Source organism: Vigna unguiculata, chromosome 5 (genome assembly GCF_037176805.1).
Source record: "Vigna unguiculata cultivar grain cowpea cultivar isolate G323 ecotype 2 chromosome 5, ASM3717680v1, whole genome shotgun sequence".
NCBI classification, from domain to species: Eukaryota; Viridiplantae; Streptophyta; class Magnoliopsida; order Fabales; family Fabaceae; genus Vigna; species Vigna unguiculata.
In genome coordinates, this window is record NC_140796.1 from 24,837,398 (window position 1) to 24,856,206 (window position 18,809).

The 18,809-nt window shown below is 33.2% G+C and overlaps 1 protein-coding gene and 1 pseudogene across 2 annotated transcripts; one reads left to right on the top strand and one right to left on the bottom strand.

Annotated features, from left to right (window-relative positions):
• Positions 1 to 11,289: 11,289 nt before the first annotated feature.
• Positions 11,290 to 13,006, top strand: LOC146886273 (serine/threonine-protein phosphatase 7 long form homolog; annotated as a pseudogene).
• A 3,219-nt stretch (positions 13,007 to 16,225) lies between these two features.
• LOC114185644 (uncharacterized) lies at positions 16,226 to 18,579 on the bottom strand. Of its 2 annotated transcripts, none has more exons than XM_028073501.2 (6): positions 18,222 to 18,579; positions 17,897 to 17,967; positions 17,656 to 17,813; positions 17,518 to 17,567; positions 17,128 to 17,202; positions 16,226 to 17,008 (listed from the first exon to the last, which is right to left on the bottom strand). In XM_028073501.2, exons 1-6 carry the CDS (start codon positions 18,479 to 18,481, stop codon positions 16,492 to 16,494), a joined length of 1,131 nt encoding a protein of 376 aa, XP_027929302.2. In that variant the 5' UTR covers positions 18,482 to 18,579; the 3' UTR covers positions 16,226 to 16,491. The 2 variants fall into 2 exon arrangements, with proteins under 2 accessions (XP_027929302.2, XP_027929301.2); XM_028073500.2 differs by having other exon boundaries at positions 17,897 to 17,976; positions 18,222 to 18,575.
• Positions 18,580 to 18,809: the final 230 nt, after the last annotated feature.

An 18,809-nucleotide genomic window follows, 5' to 3' on the forward strand; every position in this document is an offset into this window, starting at 1 on the left:
GAGAATGCAAGGAAACTAAAGCTTACCAAGTTTGAGTGATTTAGCGTGTTCAATTGATTGTTGCAGAAAATGGCAATGGTTAAGTCTCGCTATAATTGCATTTGAATGTGAATATCCTAGAGTTTCAAGAAAAGGAAAAACAAATAAAACTCCTTAAATTCACAATGTATTATTGTTCATTTTACTCTCTTTACGATTTCTTTCCTTCCATTTTATTCAAAAGATGAGAATACGCTTTATGGAGACGTAAACACACAACAAAATAAAAAAATTACAAAATCAAAAAACATCAGAAGATGATGAAAACAAAATAAAATAAAATATATACCACCGTAAAATAAACAAACCACCATATACCATTAGAGAGCAAGAGAGTGGAGCAAGAAATCATAGCTTATGCACTTTACTCTTCAATAATGAGCTCTGCACCAAGATGATGTTAAACAAAAAAGAATCAAAAAAATCAAAGAACCGGAAGAAGATGAAAATAAAAAAAAGAAAAAATGTCCCTGGAAATGCTAAGTGAAATAACTATTGACCTAAATCAATAAAAATCAAAACTTTAACCCAATGAATCAAAAAAATGATAAAAAAAAACCTTATTGCCTTTGATCTTCAAGACCTCTTAAATCTTTGATTTGTCCACCATTTCATATATCTAAACAAAAATGAAATTAAAAAAAAAAATAACACGAGTTTGTCTAGTCAGAGAGGAGAAACAACTAAGAGTAAAAATCGAAACTTTGATAACAAAACAAAAAAATGAAAAAAAAAATACATACCATCGAATAATATACATGGAAGAGCAAATCTGAGAGTAAAGAAACCATTTAAAAGAGAAATAGATCTGAGAGAAAACCCTAAATCCAATACATCTCGTACCAAAAGAAAAGTAGATATGAGAAGATGGTAGAAGAACAACAAAATGAGAAGTGGTTACCTTTTTTTAAGTCTCGTGAAGGTGTTAAAAAATATCAGAGGAAAAAATCAACCAAAACAAAAGTAGATCTGAGAAAAAAACCTTAATCCAACACATTTCGTCAACAAAGAAAACAAAATCTGAAAAAATACACCGAACAAAAATAAGTAGATCTTAGAGAAAAATTACCATCAAAAACAAAAATAATAGAAAACAAAGTAGACCTGAGAAGATGGATGAAGAACGAAAAAAAGCATAATTCTTATTACCTTTTTTTCTATTCGTCAAGTTGCTCAAGGCTCTTAGAGCAAAACATCACCCAAAAGAAAGGTAGATCTGAGAAGAAAAAATAAATCGAATAGTATACATCGAAAAGCAAATCTGAGAGCAAAGAAACCATTCAAAAGAAAATAGATCTGAGAAAAAACCTAAATGCAACACATCTCGTACCAAAAGAAAAGTATATCTGAGGTAGAAGAACAATAAAATGAGAAGCGATTACCTTTTTTTAAGTCTCGTAAAAGTGAAGAGGTTTGCGAAAAAAAGAGAAGAAGCTGAAGAGGTTTGAGAAAAAGAGATAAGAAGATGAAAAGGTTTGAGAAAGAGAGAGAAAAAGCTGAAGAGGTTTGAGAAAGAGAGAGAAGTTTGAAAGAGAGAGAAGAAGCTGAAGAGGTTTGAAAGAGGCTGAGAAAGAGGAATTATGTGTGGGAAACGTAGGGTCAGATGTAGAGTGTAGTTCTTGAGGTCTTCATTAGTCATGAGACTTGCATTGCAATTTGAACATTGATGAGTTTCATGCCTATAGCTTTCACATTTGGAACATCTTATAACGCTTGATTCAATTCTTGGCAAGACATTTTTGTCATCCTTGTGCTTCCTTTTAATACTAGCAATTTTACCATTCAACTTTACAATTCTGGACTCCAAGGCATCGACATTCTCCATCAAGGCCTAATACAAGGTCTAGAAATGCTTCATCATGACCCAAGTGAAAAGGAGTTTAGCTTCAGTTTGCATAGATGATGTTAACTCCTCTTGAATTTGTTTGGCCATGCTCCTTTTGATTGGACTCTTGGCTAGGGGTTTCCCATCAATCCGGATCTTTCAAATGAAGTTTGTAGTTAGATCATCTTTTCGCATAAGGTTCTCGTAGTTTAGGTTGTTGACAACTTTGACTTCTATTGTTTGTTTGGTGCATAGCATTTTCTACAGTTATCCAATTGGTTTGATTCTTTTTGCATTGGGTCCTTGATTCCTCCCAAACAATTTGTACCTATGTTGTAAAGTTGTCATTTTGTATCTTTAAATGCTTGTGTAAGAATGTGCAAATTAATTTGGGATTCATTAAAAGCATATGAACCATTTAGGTAATGTAGAGATTGTAGAATATTAATATATATATATATATATATATATATATATATATATATATATATATATATATATATATATATATATATAAGCACATTTTTATCTAAGAGGTGTGATTTGAAATACCAAGGATACATGTTGCTTGTGTTGTGAATGGTTGAGAAGCAATGCTATTGTATCTTTTGGTGTCATGAGTTGAATAGTATGGATAATATAATGGAAATATTGAATGAAGAGAATTGTGATTTATGAAAATGTGACATGTTTAAGAGAATAAAGTGGATGTAATGTAATGGAGAAATTGAAGTTAATGGAATTGTATATTGCTTGAGGGATGTGCTTCTAAGGAAGAGGTACAAACCTTTATAGTGTAGTGTTATTCATTGGCTAGGGATAAGTGTTGGTTAGAAGTTATCATATACTCTACTAAGTTTACAAACTCATATGAAGTATTGTGGCCTAAGTGGGAGAGTTAAAGGAAGTTCTTATGGCAAGATTAGGGGTGAGACCACTAATCTGGCAATTTCATAAGTAACTTACCTTGTTCAAAGGAAATTGATTCATGTTGGTTAGGCCAAGTGGAGCTAGGGCCATTGTCCCAATCCTCTTTTATGATAAGTGTCAGGCTTCTTTTGTTTGAGTCAATGTATATATTCGAATAAAGATTCTAAGTCTTTAGTGGATGCTTGTGATTGAATTTCCTAACTAATTACATGTTTGCTTACTACTTTCTAATGATTGTTTTATTTAGTAAATTTAGAATATATGTAGATTGGAAATTTCTTTACACTAGCTTACCTTTTTCTTTGGTTTTGTGTATTGCTTGTATTATTCTTTTTGCAATGATCACTATATTCATGTGAGCAAAGGAACTTGAAGGTGGAAGAAACGATAGACCTTAGGAGGGAGAGAGTACTATAGTGAAAGTTGGAATCTTTTGTGTATCATATATGAACAATATGTATTGTGTAGATAACATTTTCTATTTCTAGTTCAAGTGATGTAATTACTTGAATTATTTTGAAAACTTTTTATACTATAGTGTATCTACATGTGTTTGTATATGTTCTTCATCTTTTGGTCAATATTGCTTAATAGTTTAAATTGTAAAAACTCTATAAGATAGATTAACTTTGTTTTTGGAGTTATTACAAATACAAAGTCTATAGACTATTACAACCACAACAACTATCTTCAAAAGTTAAGAGTTGCACTCTAACTATCAACTATAACTTTTAGCTTAATGGTAAGCATTCAATCCAATAATTAGATTAGAGTCAAGGTAACAAGTTTGATTCTCAGTGAAGTAATTGTTCAGGGAGAGATTAAATAGTTATGTTTTAAACATAAACACAACAATTAAATAATCATTGGCTAAAGAATACACAACATTTAAAATATGTTATCTAAAACTATGAAATAAAGTATGGTCTATTGTTTTTATCTAAGGCGACAATCTTCAAGACTTTTCTAGCCTTAGAAAGAAAAACTTTTGTCTTTGAGCAACAACCTCAACTGCATACCCCACAACTGGAAAACTGTGTTTGTTCATTTATCTTGATGAAAGTTTTTAATTCTCAAAATGGTAACTATTTTATGAGACTCAACAACTAAATGATCATTGGCAAAAGAATACACAAATTTAAAATACGTTGTCTAAAACTTTGAAAATAAAGTGTAGTATATTGCTTTTATCTAAGATAATAATTGTTAAAACTTATGTGGCCTTAAAAAGAGAAAAAAAAAATTGTTTGTCTTTCAGCAATGGCCACAACTACATACTCCACAGCTAAAATACCGTGATTGTTCATTTATCTTGATGGAAGTTTTTAATTTTTTAAATGTATTATAAGATTCAATAATTAAATAATCATTGATTAAATACTACACAAGATTTAAAATATATTGACTAAAACTATGAAATAAAGTGCGGTCTATTATCTAAGACAATATATTTCATGACTTTAAAAAAAAATAAAAAATTATTGTCTTTGAATAAAGATTATGGCTGCATACTTCACATTTTGTGATTGTTTATTTATCTTGATAAAAATATCTGATCTTCAAATCGTTAACTATTTTATAGGACCTCAATACACGCGTTATAAAATAAAAATATATATTTTATAGGAACCGATACACATCTTATAAATCTGGAAAACTCTTACTTTTATAAAATGCATTACTATTGTCAAATCTCTTAAGGCAATAGCTAGGAATATAACAAGTGCTTTACAAATGTTCTTTTATTTAAAAAAAAAAAAATCTCAACTCTCTTCATTTAGAGTTTTTCCTTTCCTTTTCTTTTTTTTTAATTATTTTCATTAATATTTGTTTTTACTATTAGTATTTAAAGTGAAATAATATTAGATTAGAAAATCGTTGAAATGAATTTTAAATGTATATGTTGTACGCAATAATTTAATAATATTTGTAAAATTAGTTCTTAAGTTATTAATATCTGTTTAAAGAATTAATATTATCTGTTATTAAATATATTTTATTTAGTAATAATTAAAATACTCTATCAAACCAGTTTTATTTAAAATATATTTTCAAAATAAAAAAGCTTAAATTAAAATTAATTTAAATTTGATATATCTCAAGTAAAATTCACTACTTAAATCATTTTAGTTTGAGTTAAACAAGGATTTTGGTTGAATTTAATACACTTGTAATCATTACTAAAAAATTTCCACTTGCTTCGAATTTCCAACAGATTATGTTATACAGCTTAGTTTGCAGAATAAGAAAGCACTTGAAAACAACAACGACTTGAATATGAAAAACCCAAACCCTGCTTCAAAGTACAATAATAATGCTGTACCTTGAAAACGTGACTTCTTAAGATTTTTTTCCCATCTAACACACTTTTCCAAAAGGAAAATGATAGTTTAACCTCTTGTTTTTAACCTCTTTTTGACCTCCTGATGTGTCACCGTGAAGTGGCAATTTAAATTTCATTTTCTATTTTTTCAAAAGTCTTTTCATGTGGCCTTTAGGTTGAGTGATTGATGGGACAAAAGTAAGGCGCGTGAAATGCAGCAGAGAAGTAATTTAGAAGTGGTTTTGAAGCGGTTTTGAAAGAGAGAAAAGGAGATACCTCATTTTCGTTCTTCGTCGTCCCATTTTCCCAACCAAAGAATGTTTTAGCAAGTTTTTCCTTCCAGCCAAGTGAAGAGATCTAATTTTCATCCATCTTCTACCTTTTTTTCTTAACTGAAGAAGTGGACAAGAACTGGGCATTGTTTTATTGGTCCATAAATTTTAAGACGTTGTTTACCATGGTGGGGCTTTTGATCGAAAAAAGGTTAGGTTTTTTTAATTACATTGTGTGTTTTCTTTGATTATTTATGTGTTCTTGGAGTGCTAAAGTCCATGACAAAAGCATATTTTTTTGCAAAATATAACCCAGACATAGCATATTATCAGTTTGAATTTGATCTCCATGAACCCGAATTATGTATTGGTTTTTTTTCTAAATAATGGAAAAATAAAGTTTTTTTTTAAATAAATATAATTAATTTTTATTTTTGTTATCAATAAAATAGAAATAATTAAATAACTTATTTTAAATAATAGAATTGTTAATGTGTTATTAGTTATTAGTAATAAAAAATAATTTTATTTATTTTAGAATTTGTTGATTTTAAAATTGATATAATTAATTTTTTTTTTAAATAGATAAAGGTAAAAAAAATTTAAAAATAGAGTTAGTAATGTGTTATTAGTTATTTGAGGTGTTATTTGAAAAAATAGTAAAATAAAGAATAATATTTTGTGTTTATGAATTTGTAAATTAAAAAAAATGAATTTGTATTGTATAGTAAGTGATTTTATGTGTAATTTCAAAATATAAAATTCAATTTAATTTTAAATTTTCTTTCATAATTTGTGAAGTATGAATTTTTTTTGTAATATGTGTTAACAAAAATTGGAATTATAGGCTTCTTTTAATTTTGGATAATTGTTAAAAATTTTATATTTTAAACATTGTAAATTTGTCCAAATTAATTTAGAAATGAAGGAAATAATTAAAATAATTTAAAACTATTTCATTATTGTATATGAAATTAATTTTTTATATGTTTTTGGTTTATGTAAAATAAGTAAGAATAAAAGATAATAAGAAAAGATCTGTTATTGAATTGAATGAAGTTTATATTTATTGAAGACAATTCAAAGTACAACATAAACTAAGTGGTTTGATGCAGATTATGATAGTGCAGGGTTATTAGGACAATGATTTCTTGTGTGTCCTTCAGTTCTACAATAGGAACACTTTCTTGATTGACCATCTCCTCCACTCTAAATCTTATGGTATTTCTATCAAAATCAACGACGTGGTGCGTGTTGGACTTGGAGTCTGCATCTTGTAGGAAGTTTGTCGCATATTCAGAATACACATGACCAGCACTGAGCATTGTAGTTATTTGTCTACCTCTTTTGGTAAAGTATGTGTTGCACCTGGTGTACGTGGCCAATATTATGGATGAAATTGGCAAATTTCTTGTCTTCTTCAAGACAGAATTTATTGCTTCAGCCATATTTGTTGTTACGTGACCCCACCTTCTTCCTTGATCATATGCAAGACATCATTGTTCCCTTAGAATTTGGTCAACCCAAGCTGCTGCTTCTGAGTTGTCTTCTCTAATGATGTTGTAGTAGTAGTTACAACATGGCTCCGTCAATGTGTATGCTGCAAATATAATTTTAAGAATAATTTATGATTTAATATTGGATATGAATAATTAACAGCCAAAAAAATGAAAAAGACAGATTTACATCTAATAACTTACCCATGTTGATGAGATCCTTTTTCACAGTTGTATTCTTGAATCTTTTTGTAAAATTTTGTGCAATGTGTCGAATACAAAACACTTGCACACAGTTCCCTTGAGTCCAACCACTACTGGGTCTGTTAAATGCTGCACTGATTGAATTGTGGCGGTCTGACATTAAGCATAAATTTTGTTGAGGCGTAACGTGTGTCCTTAGGTTTGTAAGGAAAAAAAACCAAGCTTCAGCGGTTTCACCCTCTACTATAGCAAATGTGATGGGGAAAATATTATATTTCCCATCTTGTGCAATAGCTACTAGAAGGGTGCCCCTATACCTTCCGTAAAGGAAGGTCCCATCGACTTGGACTATTGGTTTGCAAAATGAGAAGCCATCAATGCATGGTTCAAATGTCCAAAACACCCTTCGAAAATGTTGTTGGTTTTGTAGGACGTCGTTCAATTGGACTGGTTTTCAACTTGTATACAAACCCAGGCAAATAAGTTTGCATGGCTTGTAGTAGGCACGACAATCGGTTGTATGACTGTTCCCAGTTTCTGTACACATCTTCAATTGCTTGTTGTTTCGCTAACCATGCCTTTCTGTAGGTTGTGTTATATCCCATAGAGGTCTGGATGGAAGAAATTATTGTTGCAATTGGTATGGATGGGTTTGACTCCACCATTTGTCTTACGTGTTGAGAAATTATTCTTGAGCCCAGGTGTTTGTGGTCTTGCGTTATGAGTTGTGTGGCACATGTGTGCACACCTTCAACTTTTCTAATTTCCCACACTTGGTCCCTTGTACGTAATATTGCCTGACATTTCCAAGGACACAACTGTTGTACACATTACACCCTCAACCTTGTGGTGTCTGAGTGTGTCATTTTGTTGGTGCAATGGTTTGTTATGTGGTACCTATTTAAAGCATCTAGAATTTGTTCCTTTGTTTGGAACCTCATTCCTTGGGTCAATGTACCAACATCGTGGTCAATGTTGTCATTCAACATTGTGTGGTGGTCATATGCGTTTGAGAATTCTTGATGTGGGCTTTGGTTGTATTCCTCATATAATTGGAAGTGTTGTGGTGGGTTATAGGGGACATGTGTCTGAGGGTGAGGGTCTTGTTGTATGGGGTGGACATCTAGTGTTTGGTCATGGTCATCATGTTCATAAAAAAGTATATTGTCCTCATCTTCACTAAATGCGTCTAAGGATGTTAGAGGTAGACCTAGGTTTTCAACTTCTACGATAACTGGAGGAGACAACCTTTGGGTGTTGTGATGTGCGGGAGTTTGAAAAATATTTGAGGTAGACAGACCGATTAATAGTTCGGTATATGATTGTATATCATTTCCCCAATCCCCTAAGTAGGTAGTGTTAAGGTCAAATAGTTGTTGTGGTTCAGTGTTTGGATGTGGATGATGCGCATCAAAATGTGTTAAAGAAATATTTTCAGAAGGTATCGTACCTGAGTTGTAGGTGGTGCAGAGTTCAATAGATGTAACAATTGGGGTGGCATGTATCATCGAAAGCGCCATCCAAGTCGTCGTCATCTTGGATCTGAGTGGTTGTGTATGTCACATGTTGGCCACAAACTTTAGTCAGAAATTTAAAGTGAATAATTGGAACTCCATCTCTTGGATCTCTATTTGCCTTCTCCATTATTATGCGAATAAGTTTGGATAAGCCGAAACCTTTATGGATGCCGATCATGATTGTCTTTGAAGATGCAAAGTAGGCACCAGTTTGAGCGTCACTAGCGATTTCTCCATCGTTGTATACACAGACAAACATTGACTCTTCCATCTTAGGTTGTAGTTGAACCTGACTTTCGATGATTTTTCAGAGTGAAGAGAAATTGCAAGATTAAGATTGTGACTTGAGAAAGTGATGGTAGTCTTTTATACCGAAATTAAAGTTATCATGTGACTTTCTATGTGAACATGTGACTTGCACGAGAGTTAATGTTATCATGTGAGTGGCACGAGCTTTTATGTACTCATGTGATTCACACGACTTCTTATGTACCCATGTGAATGGCACAAATTATTATGAACCCATGTCAAGGATTGCATTTTTATGCCTTGTTGTAATAAAAGCCATTATCTCAACTAGAAGATGACATGCTTTTGTCATTCCCATGTAAAAAATGTACTCAACATTGTCATCTCCACTCATCGTACAAGATCGATAGTGCGTAATGTCGCCCAATATGAAGATCGGTAACCTGTAACGTAAGTCGACTTCATAGTCGTCCAATGTTGTACCATTGAATTCCTTGAGGATTGCCTACTTAAGTTGGGACAGCGTCATAGTATTTGTTATGGTCACCCATGCCGTGTTGGAGCTAATGTATGTATCGAAATAGTTATCTTTAGCATAGATGCTGCCATTGAAGTACACCAACACAGTGAATGTTGTAGATGCCATTGGAGGGTAGGAGTGATATCGCACTTACTTGATTAGATTGATGAATGAATTTATGAAGGGCATTATTTATAACCTGATTGGCTCAGTGTGGGATACAATAATGACAATTTTGTTTGTTTATATTAATGGTTTAGATTCAAAGTAGACAAATCAAACGCACAAGATTTAGATCCACTTTGTTGATCAACCAATGACTTTTTGATAGTGGTTTGTTTTGTAGTGATTTTTATTATGTGTTGCAACTTTAATTATTTTGCATGTGATATGTCAGGTTAAAATAAAAAGCATTGCACCTGATGAGTAGTATGCTCTAGTCAATGTCATCACGTGAAAGCAACATCACAGACACAGTTCATATACACACTACACGATGAATTCCAATCAGGCTTTATCCCACTTTACTTTGTCACGTGAACCCACTTTAATCCAGGGGTTGACATTTTTTTTTACCATCAAGTAACCAATCCGCTTATAAATTATTAGGTCATTCAGTTCACAACCATAACTGCTTATTACCAAAACAAGGATTGTGCTCCATCACGAAAATAACATTCACAATAGTTTTCTTGTTGTTGTTAACTACGAAGGTCACATTAATTGTGCTTTTTATGTGTCAACTACTATGAATTTACAAATGTTGAAAGAAGAAATTACAAGCTATCGTTACTGCAGTCAAGGAAGAAGAGTCAAAGATGTATGGTTTCACAAGCCTGTGTTAGGATGTTAGGACCAGTATGAAATAATTAAGCTCCTTACGGATGATGATGTTCGCGACATGGTTGCTTTCTTCCTTCCACTCCCACATGATCTCCCAATGAAGCTTTCTGTGACCCTACATCCTGTTGTAGGTGACAATTTGGATGCAACAACCTCAACTTCAACCAGTAATGTCGATGACTAAGGCTTTGTTCGTTATGTGTTTATGGAAGTCTTAAAATTATGTGTAGTAATGTTTGTCATTAATACTTAATTTCCAATAAAGACTTAAGTGTGTGCAATGTAAAAAAAGTATTTGTGTGTAATGGAACTTTTATGGAAGTACTAAGTACCTATTTTTGAAGGACATTATCTACGATTTAATATTTGTTGTCGTATCTTAAACTTCTGTCATTGATTCAATTCCATAAAACATTATTGTCATTAACACAACAAATAAAATTTACAAAGTCATTCACTTGAATTCGGTGTACACCCTCTTTTACAACTAAGCACATATTGTCTTTGCACATTAATCCCTTGTCAGATTCACATTAATGACCCTTTATTAGTACTAAGCACCTATTCTGAACCTAATTCATGTAAAATTAAATAAAATATGGTGGTATTCACAAATATTTCGTTGTTTGGGCCATAGTTCTGAAAAGGTCTCTGCACTGTGTAGTCACTATCATGCAGGCTTCAGTCAACCTCATGCAGACTTTAGTCACCATCATGCAGGCTTTAGTCACCAACATCGGCAGGCTTTAGTCACCATCATGTTGTGCAATAAACGTGTAAGGAATGTGATTCGTTTGTGTAATCCAACGGCTAACTTTTCCCTTGACAAGTGTTGAGTCGTCTATAAATGTTGAATGTTGTTGTTTTCAATTCAAGCTATTGTCACCAAATCTACAAAGACTTTATCAAGATGTTGCTATGGAAACAACAACACAGGGCTACATACATTTCTGCTTGGGTATGTTAATTGCAATTTCAATTTACAAACGTAATTATTAAAAATAATTACATCTGTTATTTTTATTGGTTTATGACATGGAAGGGAGCATTGTGTCGTCTTACTATCACTCAATGCCTGAACCTCATCCAAGTATTGTGCCTGTAATACAAGAAGCAGGGTTTGGCAGTGTGGCTAAATTGCGACATCTAAAGGTTGACCATGGTTTAGTCACTGCCTTGGTTGAAAGATGGAGGCCTGAAACACACACTTTTCATTTTCTAACCAGAGAATGCACCATAACCTTGGAAGATGTGTCACTTCAATTGGGTCTTTGTGTTGACGGACACCCTATCATTGGTCCAACTATGTTGGATTGGGACGAGATGTGTGATACCTATTAGGTTTAACACCAGTAAAGGGGAAATCCATTGTCGGTTCTATGATAAAACTTAAATGGTTAAGGGATAATTTGTTGCCTATAAATGAAAATTCTAGTATTGAGGTCATTCATGCACATGCTAAGGCCTATATATTAGAAATGATAGGTGGTGTTTTAATGCTAGATAAAATTGGGAATAAAGTACATTTAATGTACTTGAACTACTTGAGTAATCTTCGAAGAACCAATAGATATAGTTGGGGTTCAGCGTGTTTGGTTGTCTTGTACAGGGAGATGTGCAGAGTAACCGATGCACGTGTAAAGACTATGGATGGATGTGCTTCGTTGTTACAATCATGGGCATGGTTTCACATGCCTTTTCTTGCACCCATTTCAAGAGTTCCACCAACTTTCCTGCTAGTTTGCCAATGGAGCGGCGGTCGAATACTGAACTACAGAAATGTTCCCCACAATGATTTAGTCGGATACCGAGCAAGGATAGATCACATGCAACAAAATCAGGTAACATTATAGATTTGTGTACCGATAAATGGTTGTAACTTAATAATTGACATTTTCAATGATTGTTGTAGTTTATTTGGGTTTCTTATGAGGGATTGGGCTCTATCATTGATGTTGGAGCATATCGCGACCAAGCAATGTGAACGTCATGCACAAGTTTAATTTATTTTGCCATTGTCGAATGGCACCAGTCCGACAAGGTCAAGTTACAATTTCGCCTATCACAGGAGATTCCTGAAGAACCCAACAACCTTGATCATTTACATAAAGTAGACATGAGAGGGCGACAAGATGAGAACTGGGTTACTAGACATGCGCAATGGATACAGGTATGGAATAATCGGCGTGACCTTACGTTGACTGGAGTACCGATGCTTGGGCCACTTCAACACACAATGGAGTACATGTCATGGTATACTTCAAACTCATATTTATATTTGTCAGTTCCACAAATGTTAAATGATCCTAGAATGCATCGTCAATCAACATCGACAAATGTTCCTCCACCACCACAAACTACGCATGACTTAAACACTCCTCCTCCACCACAAGGTATGGAGGGAACAAGGAATTCAGTGTCACCAAACTCAGAACTAGGCATACCAAGTATGTTTGCAACTTATGTTGAAACACCACCTTTTGCACAACCGTGGTTGCATACATATTCTCAAAGTCCAAATTTCTTTGAAGGTTTGCATCAGCCACAACAAGACTCAGTTTACTACGTCCACAATCCTTACACACAAGCATCATCATCTGTTGCAAATGATGATCATGAACTTGATGAGGAACATGAACGACAACCTTCACAGGTTGAAGAACCTAGACCTGAAGTGCATAGGAGGAACCCACCAGAAACAGGCATCGACCTCGGTGTGGAACTGGACACCTCTACGTTGATTAAAAGGACAAATATGTACTTTAATATTGTATTACATATGCATTAGGTTGTCTTTATGTGTTTGTAAGAGTTTGTCATGTTTAACACAAATTCGCACATCAGTAATGCAAGAACTTAATCATTCCAAATGCTTCATTGCTAAATAGTGAACAACAATTTCTTTAGATAAAGTGAACAAGTTCAACCATCTTAAAGTACAATGTTAAAACATGTAAAAGAAAACTAAATATGAACAAAGTTGTCACACTTCTCAACTTTCATGAAGTTAACATAAAAAGATATTGTCGTTGTCGGGACCATCATTGCGTGCCACTGAATGGCATGTTGAAGATCTTCGTCATTCCTTATAAAAAAGGACTCATCAATGCCTTGCGCAACAAATTCAGGAGGGACATGGTACCAAACATGGCTGAGTGGGGGCTCAAATGGTCCTATCAAATGACTTCTTATGATGATGCGCATATGGTTAAGAGTAACGCCATTTGCAAATCTACATAAAGAGAACCTTCCATCTTTGAAATCAATAGCAGCATTAAAGGAATTATATGCGTTCAAGTCCTCAAATAAAACCATTTTTACTTATTATACTAGAGCACTTCACAACTTTCAAACCAAGGAACCACAACCTTAAATAGACTTGACTACCTTCACCTGGATAGCGTGCCAAGAAAGATATTTACTCTCACCACTGTAAAAGCTAGCCTCACTTGCACCTTCTAATTATGACAAGATTGGTCAACTTTATTGGGAATTGTCAAAGCTGATTAATTATATTACTCTTCTAAAAGGTGATAGATACTTCAATTGGGATAACGTGCCAATTCAAACATTTACTGTCACCATTGGAAAAGCTGGCACATATTTGAAATAAATGGCCTCACTTGCACCTTCTAATTATGACAACACTTGTCAACTTTATTGGGCGATGCCAAAGCTGATTTATTATATTAGTTTTGTAAAAGGTGACACATACTTCAATTGAGATAATGTGCCAATTAAGAAATTTAGTTTGACCACCGTAAAAGCTAACACATATTTGAAATAAATGGTCTCACTTCACCTTCTAATTATGACAACACTTTTCAACTTTATTGGGAGGTGCCAAGGCTAATTTATTATATTACCCTTGTCATAATGTGCCAAGGAAGATGTTTAATTCAAAAATTTACTCTCACCCTGCAATTTGGAAAAGACTTGTTAATGCTTCGACATGGAACACTTTGGCATCAACACCCAAGAGAACTATTCAAATTTCTATCTTGTACATCCTTTCACACATGTTCAAAATGTATACCACAGGTTAGCACTTATGTAGCCATGGGTAAGCAAAAATATTGCACACTGGTAGTGAACAAGAAATATAGACACCTTTATTTTCCTTTTCCAAACAACAAAGAGGGGCAAACTAGACTCACTTGAAGGAATATGAGTATGAAGATTTAACTTTATCATATGAACTCAAGACATGAAAGTGCCACTATTGAAGTTATTGAATAAAGAAAAATTCTTGTGCAAAGCATTGCACATGGGTTAGCATTTATTAAGTCACGAGTTGACACATAGGAAGGGGATGAATTCATTGTTGTTAATTAAATTACAAAAAATTTATTTCTTTACTCACCAACATATACTCCCCACTAGTAATGAAGAGAGTGAAGATTGAAATAGGTTTTGTACATCCTTTCACACATGTTCAAAATGTATACCACAGGTTAGCACTTATGTAGCCATGGGTAAGCAAAAGTATTGCACACTGGTAGTGAACAAGAAATATAGACACCTTTATTTTCCTTTTCCAAACAACAAAGAGGGGCAAACTAGACTCACTTGAAGGAATATGAGTATGAAGATTTAACTTTATCATATGAACTCAAGGCATGAAAGTGCCACTATTGAAGTTATTGAAGAAAGAAAAAATTCATGTGCAAAGCATTGCACCTGGGTTAACATTTATTAAGTCACGGGTTGACACATAGTAAGGGAATGAATTCATATGTTATTAATTAAATTACAAAAATTTTATTTCTTGACTTACCAACATATACTCCCCACTGGTAATGAAGAGAGTGAAGATTGAAATAAGTTTTGTACATCCTTTCAAACATGTTCAAAATGTATACCATAGGTTAGCACTTTTGTAGTCATGGGTAAGCAAAAATATTGCACAGTGGTTTCACACATCCTTTCACACTTTCTGCTTTTTCTCTTCCCATTTGCATTTGCACCTTTGGTTCTTTGGTTTTTTCTCTTCTCGCTTCCTTCCAAGGAGAACCAACGTGCAAAATGAAAAAGATTAAAAAAAAAATAGAAAGTAACAATGTCGCATCAAGTTGTGAGAGAAGTTCTCAATAAATGGATGTTAATATATCATTTTTCTTAAATTTAATACCTACTATAAATTCTAACAATAAATTTTACATTATTTATTTTTGTGTAAAAATAAATATTTTATCATTATAAACAAATCAAAATTTAAATATATAAATAAAAAATAAATTTGTACTTCAACCAACTTTTTTAATTTAAAATATTTAATAAAGATTAAAAAATAAATAATACAATACCACATTAAACATTATATATTAATTATTTTTACTTTAGTTACCTCTATTATAATTCATAATTTTTTTTCCAAAATCACAATTATAAAAAGAAAATTAATCAACAAAGTAAAAAAAATTAAATTAAATTGACTTTTATATTTTCAAATTGCGTATAAAATAACTTACTACACAATACAAAATCTATTTTAAAATCAACAAATTCAAAAAGACAAAAAAAATTATTTATTTTTTCATTGTTTCAAATAATACCTAAAATAACTAAAAACACAATATTAAATCTATTTTTTTAAAAAAATAATTTTAACCTCTAATGCAACATTTTTCATAAAAATAATTAACTCTTAAAAGTATTTTATTAAAAAAAGAAAAAATCTTCATTTTTATTTATTTAAAAAAAAACAGTACAGAATTCAGGCTACTCGGACCGAATTTAGACTGGTATAAGAAAAAAAAAACAAAATTGAGCTGGTTGGGAAATAAAAGTGTGTAAATATTGTGCACACGACTTATATTTTGGAAAAAGTGTGCTAGATGGGAAAATAAATCGACTTCTTAACAATTGAGCTTCAAAAGTCCACTAAACTGCTTTTGCTTTTACAACGTTTACACGGAGTTGATGACATTTGCAAACATCAACAAAATAAAATGCATCAGAATTCAGAATGCTGGTTGAGTTTGCACAATTTAGTTTGAACCCTCAATTCAAAACCAAAACAATGGCACTTCAAATTATGAGATCACCATAAAATGACATAGAAATATAAATAGTTATTGTAAAATGCTCCATGGTCAAACAATACAACTTAAAATGCTCAACACAACAGTTTTAGTTTACTGAATTGAGTTTTCAAAGTTCATTTTGAAAACCAAAAGCAATACACAACATGTGCTTCATGGTTAACAGTGTCCTGTGAAAGAAAAATTCACATGGTTCAAAATATTTTTCAGCACCTTCACCCGAGGAGGATCATCTTCTTCTGTCACGAGTCCTCGGATTCATGGCTCTAGAGGCCATAGCCCTCAAATTTTCTCTTGCAAAAGACGATGAAGGTAGCCTAATAGTCTGTTCCTGGCTACTCTCCCTAAAAGTTTGGATGAACTCTTCTCTCTGCAACCTTAGAGCCAAAGCTGCATCCTGATGTTGGCTAGTAGGAACCCCTCGTCTTGTCCTCATTCGAGTTGTTCCTGGGCTTTCTTCATTAATTTCTCTATGTAACCTTCTAGCCAATGCAGCATCCTCATCCTCCTGTGTTGTTGATGTCACTGCCACACCCCTCCTTGAATTGTTTCTGCTTGAAGCCCCACCAGAACGTTGTATGCTTCTATTCCTTAGGTTAGCATAAAATGCTGTTTCAGGACTCAGATTTTTACCTTGTTCGCGACTATTCAAGGACCCCACTGCTTTTCTTGCCTCAATTTCTTGGGGAAACAGGAGCTGGATTGTGTTCCAGAGGACTGTGTTTACAGTGCATGATCGTCCATTGCTGCAATTCATCAAGAGGGATTATATAAATAAGCTACCCAAATACAATGCTTCTGGGGCAGAAATTAATTCAAAACATGTACTTTTGTAAAGTGATAGAAAAATAATATAGACTAACACCTTATTAATTGCCTGCATTTGGGGCACTTTTTGCCACACTTGTCTGCGGCAGATCGTAGACATTTTCTACAGAAGCTGCAGAATTGAACAATCAGAAATCTAGGCATTCATGTATATTAAGACTTAAATTTGGTACCCCATGGAAAAATTACTAGCATATTTGTCTGCAATAGCTGAAATACTGAATTCACACCCGAAATCTAGGATTTGATATATTAAAAATTAAATTGAGTAACCCCTGAAGCAATTTTTGTAGAATAAATTTCTGCAAGGGATGAACAATTGTAGATTTTTTGACAGAAATCTATTAAATTGGGAAATTCTAGCGATTTCAATTGTCAAAGAAAAAGTTCAGTTTTGTGGGGTGTTTGACCCTGATTTGTGATTTACCTGTGACCACAAGGAGTGGTACTTGGCTCAAAGCATATTTCCAAACAAATCTGCAGAAAACATATACACATTAAAAAAAAAAACATATATATGAAACTAGATAAAAATCAGCACCAATAAACATCACAAGGCTCTTACAGCACATGAAAGCTCGTCCCTAAGTTTATCAATGCAGGGTAAAGCAGAACTAGAAGAAGGGCCACCCGGGTTCTTCTTTTTCGATTCATTCCCATCTCCTGCTCCTTTGCTTCCCTCGTTATTTACACAAGCCCTTTCTTCCTTCTTTCTCCCACTTTCTGTTCATCAAAGCAATTAGTTACAACACAAGAAAACACAAGAAAGCAAACAACTATAAAATTGAGACTTCTAATGAAATTACCCTTTTTGGGAGTTTCTTCTGCATCAAGATCAAGAATTACAGGGATTGGTTGTTGTGAAGTCCTCCGAGCTCTACGTATCCTAAAACCATAATTATTGAGAAAAAAATCTTTACCAAGAAAAAAGACAAAAAGAATGGCAAAAACAAGCACAAAAAAAAAAAATTGATAGGAATTTTTTGTTACCACTCTTCGATCAAAATTACAGTTTCATCTCAAAATATTTTTCATTTTCCACTACAGTGTAACATAGGTTACGAAAGGTTAATTTCTTATTCTGATTATGAAAATTGCATCTAAGTTTTGTCGAGAAGAAAGAGACACTACCTTGATGAGTTGGTGGATGGAGAACTGGAATTCAGAGGAGGGCGTTTCTTGTGCTTGGAATTTCTAACTGGCGTATCTTCAACGATGAGGCTGGCCAATAACAATGCCTCTTCATCCCATCCAGCCATAGCAGCTGCAGATTTGAACCTTGGGGATAAAAGGGTGACCATGTTTTGGACATTGGAATCTGCTAATGGGATCTTTTGGCTTATGGGGCTCCGTTTCTGTTCTTCGTTAACGGCCATTCTTTTGTTCTGCATATCTCTCCTGGACTCTGCCACGGTTTAAGGGAAAAGTGGGGGCAATAGTCTCATACTCACTGTACCGATAGTTGTTTTGAATATTTATCCAACGGTCGACTTATTTTGAATTGCTTTGTGGTTTGGCCATCCTAACGGCTATATTTTATAGAGCAATAACGTGATGTGATCTTTCCATTTTTGCTATATAATGTTTAGAATTTAGAATGGGTTAATTTACCATAAGGGATCGCTATATAATGTTTAGAATTTAGAATGGGTTAATTCATCAAATGAGTTAATTTACTTTTATATTTACACAGTTGGATTTTTAAAATATTATAGAATA

What these genes read in the sequence shown, in the direction of transcription:
- LOC114185644 (XM_028073500.2), bottom strand. Translation starts at nt 18,481, where the DNA reads ATGCAGAACAAAAGAATGGCCGTTAACGAAGAACAGAAACGGAGCCCC. An exon ending in CCATCCACCAACTCATCAAG is followed by an intron (nt 17,977 to 18,221) that starts GTAGTGTCTCTT and finishes TTATGGTTTTAG; the next exon opens with GATACGTAGAGCTCGGAGGA. An exon ending in AGAAGAAACTCCCAAAAAGG is followed by an intron (nt 17,814 to 17,896) that starts GTAATTTCATTA and finishes TTTGATGAACAG; the next exon opens with AAAGTGGGAGAAAGAAGGAA.